Genomic DNA, 7295 nt, shown 5'->3' on the forward strand with positions numbered 1-7295 from the left:
CACTGAATGAATCGGAATAAACTGATTTACTAGGCTTTTTCAAGAGAAGCATGATTCTTTTCTATCTTGCTGCTGGACTCTTGACAAAGTTTACATTTTACTTAAGAAGAGTCATCTGTTTTCATGACGTCACTCCATACAAACACTTGTTTCATAGATTCATAGAGTTTAAGGCCAGAAAGGATCAGTAGATCATCTAGTCTGACCTGCCACATGTCACAGCCCATTAAATTTCACCCAGTTACCCCGTGTTGAGCCCCATAACTTGTGCTTGACTAAGGCATAACGTACATATGGCTAAAGTATACCTTCCAGAAAGGCATCCAGTCTTAATCTGAAGACATTAAGAAATGGAGAATCCACCACTTCCCTTGGTAGCTTGTTCCAATGGTTAATCACCGTCATCAATTTCTATCTTATTTATCATCATTTGAATTTGTCTGGCTTCAGCTATTGGTTCTTGTCCTGCCTTTCTCTGGTAGACTAAAGAGCCCTTTAGTACCCAGTATTTTCTCCTGGTGAAGGCATTTATACACTGATCTTGTCACTTCATTCTTTTTGATAAACTAAAGAGACTGAACTCTGCTGTCTCTCACTCTAAGACCTTTTCTCTAGCCCCCAAATAATTTTTGTGGCTCTTCTTCCCCATCCCCTCCCATTTTTCAAAATCCTTTTTGAAATATGGAGAGCAAACATGTAAACAGTATTGGTCTGACCAATGCCATATACAGAGGTAAAATCACCTCTCTACTCCTACTTACTATTCCCCTCTTAATTCACTGAAGGACCACATTAGCCCTTTTTGCCTCAGCATCACACTGGGAGGTCATGTTCAGTTGCTTGTCCACTATGACCCCTAAATCCTGTTCAGTGCTTTCTAAGATACAGTTCCCCATTCTGTATGTATGGCCTGTATTCCTTGTTCCTTTGCCTTGGCTGTTTTAAAACACATTTTGTTCAAACAGGCCCACAAGCGAGCCAGATTGCTCTGTAGGACTGCCCTGTCCTCATCATGATTTACTACTCCCCCAGTCTTTGTGTCATCCACAAATTTTAACAGCATCCATTTTATATTTATTTCCACAACTGATGAAAATGTGGAAGCGTGTCAAGTCTAGTACCAATTCCTGTGGAACCCCTCTAGAAAACAACCCCACTTTTAGATGATGATTCCCTACTGACAACTACTTTTGAGATCTGTCGGTTAGCCCGTTCTTAATCATTTTAATGTGTGCTTGATTGATATTCTACCAGGCTAATTTTTTAAATCAGAATTTTGTGTGACACTATGTCAAATGCCATACAAACGTTTATTATATCTACGCAGTTACCTTTATCAACCAAACCTGTAATCTCAAGGAATGAAGTCAGGTTTGCTTGACAAGAGCTATTTTCCATTAAATCATGTCAACGGCATTAATTAGATTCCTATCCTTTAATCGTTAGAATGAGAAACAACCTTCTGGTGAAATCAACACCGAAGATCAAAAAATATGATGAGCGAGCCAACTTCATAACAGGACCACATTATACTCTGCAACGTGAGCAGCGCAAGATTCTAGCCAAGCAAGTCTCCAAGCAGTTCCCAACTCCATCCACTCCCCTCTTCAACATCCAATGATAGTTAATTTTACCTACTAGCTACACCTCTCTCTCCAATCAATCACTCCATCCTTCCACCTGTTCCCCATCCTTTCTGAACAGTTCTATGAAAACTTTCTCATGGTTCCCTAAGAGACATAAGTCGACCCTCAATTTTCTCATCACTTCTCTTTAATATTTTCAAATAAAATTTTCATTCACAGATTGAAATTAGAACCTAATATTTCTAGTATCACAAAAACTTTCAGACATTTTATATGTATGTAAACATGTCAAAAGCAATACACACTCAAAAAGTGAAGAAAATACCTCCAAAATCACCCCCTCTCCACAGAAAACCCAACTATGGTTTTTTTTCTGATTCCCCCCCACACACACACACACACAGACACATACAAAATTCTGCTGATTTTGATATATCTCAACTCCAGGAGATGCCTTTTTAAACAATGTGATACAATTTGCATCTTTATTGCTTTTATTGACACATCAAATAAAGACATCAGGACACTGCAATGGATCAAAAACCCAAATTGGCAGGAAAGAGTTTTCTTGGCAACATGGCTAAATTAAAATCCAAGTCTCATGCCTTAAATCAAAGTATAATGTTTTTATTACAAACATTTCGATGGCATTTATCAATGCAATATCTAGGTAGGCTTCATCACCACTTACACACACACACACTTCAGGTTGATTTTTTAACAAAATCCTTTGAGCCAAGAGTTAAAGCATATTCAGCATTAAAATTCGGTTTATTTTCCATGGAGACAGCATTAACTGCTGTAGCAACGTTACCTGCTGGGAGGCTGGCACTGGCTGCACTACCGGAGCTTGAGCAGACGCAGAAGTACGCAATGCCACAGAAGTCGCTGAATCTGATCCGCCCTCTGAATTCTGCATGCTCACTGCTAGAGAGAGCACAGAGGAGATCAGATAGAGAAGAGACAACTTCACTAATTTGTAGTTCTCAAAGAAAAGGAGCTCACGTAATCAAAGTCCAAATGAATAAAATCCCAGTAGAAGGTCTACGACCTGTCTGAGAAAGGTAACTACCAGCCTACTTGGAGGATTCTTTTCAGTTTGGGTTCTTATATTACTGCTGTATTATATTAAGATAAATGTACACAACTGTTCCACAGAAAGAGAGGAAAAGGGAAGGCGCAGAAAATGTGTTTCTGAATATAAATATAACAACAACAAAAAATAGCATTGGGAAATTGTTGTGTCATAGCAGAAGTGCAACTACTCCTCACTGGGACAGAAGTATACTCGAAGATCAAGAACTACAATTTCTTTCCTATCCGGTCTTAGCACATTTAGCTACCTCTAAGTGTTTAAACAAAGCCAAGTGCCAAACAATTTGATTATATACCCAGCAATGTAACAATGACACAGTGGGTTAGAGCACTGGATCTCAACCTTTCCAGACAACTGTACCCTCTCAGGAGTCTAATGTCTTGCATACCCCAAGTTTCACTTCACTTAAAAACTACTTGCTTACAAAATCAGACAAACACACAAAAGTGTCACCGCACACTATTATTGAAAAATGGCTCACATTCTCATTTTTACCATATTATGAAATAAATCGATAAGAATATAAATATTGTACTTACATTTCAGTGTATTGTATACAGAGCAGTATAAACAAGTCATTGTCTGTATGAAATTTTAGTTTGTACTGACTTCGCTAGTGCTTTTTATGTAGCCTGTTGTAAAACTAGGCAAATATCTAGATGAGTTGATGGACCCCCTGGAAGACCTCTGCATACCCTCTGGGGTACATGTACTAGAGCCATGCCCCTTTTGACAGTAATATGTTCCTGCAATGGTGAGGATACCCTGACTAGAGCAGATTTTGTTTAAAAAAAAAAATTTCAAAGTGATCTTTTATCTCTAAACTGAAAGCTTCAAATAAATAAATAAAAAAAAACCCCACACTCATATTTCCTTTCTGGTTTCTTATCAAAACCAAAGATTTAGAAATTCCAAATCCTGAGGTTTTGTTTTTTCTCTCTTCTTCCCCTTTTGCCACTGAATGCAACAGAATAAAGACTTCTAGAGTCTCTTCACACACAAACACTCTTTTTCATTCTTTCCCTTTATTTAGACCTTTCTGTCGGACACTAATGTCTCAAAACTTCCTCAACTCTGGAAAAAAAAAGTTTGAGGCAAAAGAAAAAAAAGGAAAATGGAGGAAAAAACCCAGACTCTGGATATTATTCATTTTATTGCACTCCATGACAAAGAGGAAAAAAGGAAAGCAAGGGGGAGGATGGGACACTGACATTTTAAAATATCTAATATGAAAAAAAAAATCAAAAATGTCACAGAAAAGCTGGGGAAGCTGGAGAACTGAACAAGAGATTGTTCTGTTTTGACCATGCAAAATAGAAACAACTTCAATATTTTTCAGAGTTATTTTTCCATTTTTCTAACTAGCTCTGACCCTGCGCAATCATGTTTTTTCTCTCTCAACTCCACCCAGCCCCAAACAGCTTGTGAGTCATTTTCTCTTTTATGTTTCTCCTGGACAGGGACAGGACAAGACAATTGCTACAGGAATAATATATTCTCAGCTCACTGCTCAAAATACAGCTAAAGCACCAAGAACCAAATACTGCAGATACAAGAGATGGCCAAGTCATATTCTTGATCATAGTTCATATCCTCTTCCTAGGCACCAAGTCATATATACACTCCATTCTCCTTGGAAAATGTGTGCAGAATAGGTTTGCATACAACCAGGGCCGGCTCCAGGGTTTTGGCCGCCCCAAGCAGCCAAAACAAAAAAAACAAAACAAACAAAAAAAGCCGCGATCACGATCTAAAAAAAGCCGCGATCGTGATCTGTGGCAGCAATTCGGCGGCAGGTCCTTCACTCCCAGGCGGAGTGAGGGACCGTCCGCCGAATTGCCGCCGAATACCTGGACGTGCCGCCCCTCTCCGGAGCGGCCGCCCCAAGCACCTGCTTGAGAAGCTGGTGCCTGGAGCCGGTCCTGCATACAACTAGGGTGACCAGGTGTCCAGTTTTCGACCAGAACACCCAGTTGAAAAGGCACCCTGGCGGCTCCAGTCAGCACTGCCGACTGGGCCGTTAAAAGTCTGGTCAGCAGTGTTGTAGAGCCAAGGCAGGCTAGTCCCTACCTGTCCTGGGGTCTCACGCTGCGCCCCAGAAGCAGCCAGCTGCCCCAGCCCTGAGCACCTCCAAACCCAGAGCCCCCTTGTGCACCCCAAGCCCCTCATCTCTGGCCCCATCCCAGAACCTGCACCCCCAGCCCAGATCCTGTAACCCCTCCTATACCCCAACCTCCATCCCCCCCAACCCAGAGCCCCCTCCTGCACCCCAGAGCCCACACCCCCAGCCAGAGCCCTCACCCCCTCCAGCACCTCAACTCCCTACCCCCCAGCCCAGAGCCCCCTCCCACACCCTGAACTCCTCATTTCTGGCCCCATCCCAGAGCCCACACCCCCATTTAGAGCCCTCTCCCGCAACGCAACCCCCTGCCCCAGTCCAGTGAAAGTGAGTGAGGGTGGGGGAGAGTGAGCCTCAGGGGAAGGGGGGTGGGGCTAGGGTGTTCGGTTTTGTGCCAATAGAAAGTTGACAACCCTACATACAACTCCATTATATCAAGTAGCTGCTGCTTTGCCTCCCTGGCTGAATGTATTTTTGAAAGGTATCTAAAAAATTTTATTTATAAAAAGATTCCAGTTGCATCAGTACAATGTGACAAATTTATAGATATAAGAATAATTCTCTCTCCGAAGTTACGGAATAGCATCACATCTGTACTAGTCCTGGGGCCCACGTTATTTGCAAGTAAACAGCTGGCCAGCACAAGACCTTTGGTGAAGAAGATAAATGTATACATTAATACAAACAGGGGAATAAACTGTCTCAAGGAGAAGAAACAATCTCATTTGTGAGCTCCTTTATAATGCAGTAGGATCAGAAATGCACCTTAATCTCATTTCCATTTTTCCTAAGGACTTTTCACAGTGCTGTATGAGCCTACGTCTCAAGTGGAGTAGTAGTATATTGCTCCAGTATCAAATTGCCCTCTGTGAGCCTGATGCTTGCAGGGGATGCTCAGGACCCTTGGCAGGGTCAGATCCTGAAGCACCTGGTCTATAAGAAATATTTGTAAAGTGTAGCTACAGTTGTAAGAGGAACCATGTGAAAGTGGCACCATCTCAAATATCTGCTACTCCCTGTGCCTTCAAGTCACATGTACTCATCTTTACTGAAAAGTTTCTCTCTCCCAGTGACCCTGAACATCCAAAAGGGATAGGAAGGAGGGTGGGACCTGGGAGCTGGATCTTATTTTCCTCACACTTGCATCATCAACACCAGGGCCGGCTCCAGGTTTTTTGCTGCCCCAAGCAAAAAAAAACAAAACAACCGGAGAGCCACCGCCGAAGCAAAAAAAAAAAAAAAAAAAAAAAAATACAAAAAAAACCCCAGAATGCTGCCCCTTGAAAAGTGCCGCCCCAAGCACATGCTTGGAATGCTGGTGCCTAGAGCCGGCCCTGATCAACACTGTCAGATTTGTTACAACTGCAGACTCTTTACTACTGAGGATGATGCCATAAACACAGAGAACCCAGCAGGATTTTCAGATCCCAAGTGAAGTTTGCAGCACTGGCCATTAGAAAAGCCATTGATACGTAAACTGAGCAAATGTGATCTGGAGCTCCAGAATGACATTTTACGTAGTGATTTTTTTTTTTTTTTTTTTTTAAACAGAGTGAAAACCTCCTTGGATAATTTCCACCTTCCTTCAAAGCTGTTCCATGCTTCTTGGGAACGGAAGAGGCAAATATGTTGATGCCTGCTGCTAAGATTCACTTGTGCTGCTGACAAGGCTAGAACATAAACAGACTCCTACACGGAGTGATGATTCCTACTCTCTGAAGAGCTGTACACAAATGTTGCCCTGTATCTTGGGAGGACATTTGCACTCAAAAAAAAAAAAAAAGCAGCGGCAAGAAGCACAGCATCGAGCGCCAAACAGGAGATTTTCAGAGGCACAAATAGGAGTCAAGCACCCAATTTCCACTGAAAGTCAATAGAGGCTGGATGCGTAACTCCCATTTATGCCATTGAAAGCCCGCCCTCCCCCTTCGTCATTTAGAGCTAATGCTATGTCTACACTACAGAGTCTCAACCGGCATAGGTTTGTTGGCATAACTTTGCTGACCCAGCCTGCTGGTGTTTGCACTTAGGACGGAAGAGTCCTGCACTTAGGAGGGAAGAATCCCATTCACTGTTACAGACTAGGGACTGAATGGCTAGGCAGCAGTTCTGCAGAAAAGGACCTAGGGGTTACATTGGACGAGAAGCTGGATATGAGTCGACAGTGTGCCCTTGTTGCCAAGAAGGCTAACGACATTTTGGGCTGTATAAGTAGAGACATTGCCAGCAGATCGAGGGATGTGATCGTTCCCCTCTATTCGACATTGGTGAGGCCTCATCTGGAGTACTGTGTCCAGTTTTGGGCCCCACACTACAAGAAGGATGTGGCAAAATTGGAAAGAGTCCAGCGGAGGGCAACAAAAATGATTAGGGGGCTGGAGCACATGACTTATGAGGAGAGGCTGAGGGAACTGGGATTGTTTAGTCTCCAGAAGAGAAGAATGAGGTGGGATTTGATAGCTGCTTTCAACTACCTGAAAGGGGGTTCCAAAGA

General features: G+C 42.6%; 1 protein-coding gene across 1 annotated transcript in view; it reads right to left on the minus strand.

Moving 5' to 3' along the window:
• The window catches only part of RFX2 (regulatory factor X2), a gene marked incomplete in the record, with an annotated part of 70681 nt that overhangs the window by 51331 nt on the left and 12055 nt on the right, over positions 1–7295 (minus strand). The window contains 1 exon segment of the mRNA XM_034755372.1: positions 2401–2513. Coding sequence (XP_034611263.1) covers positions 2401–2505 — 105 coding nt within the window.

The sequence above is a fragment of the Trachemys scripta genome, chromosome 22 (assembly GCF_013100865.1).
Source record: "Trachemys scripta elegans isolate TJP31775 chromosome 22, CAS_Tse_1.0, whole genome shotgun sequence".
In the NCBI taxonomy this organism is placed as follows: Eukaryota; Metazoa; Chordata; order Testudines; family Emydidae; genus Trachemys; species Trachemys scripta.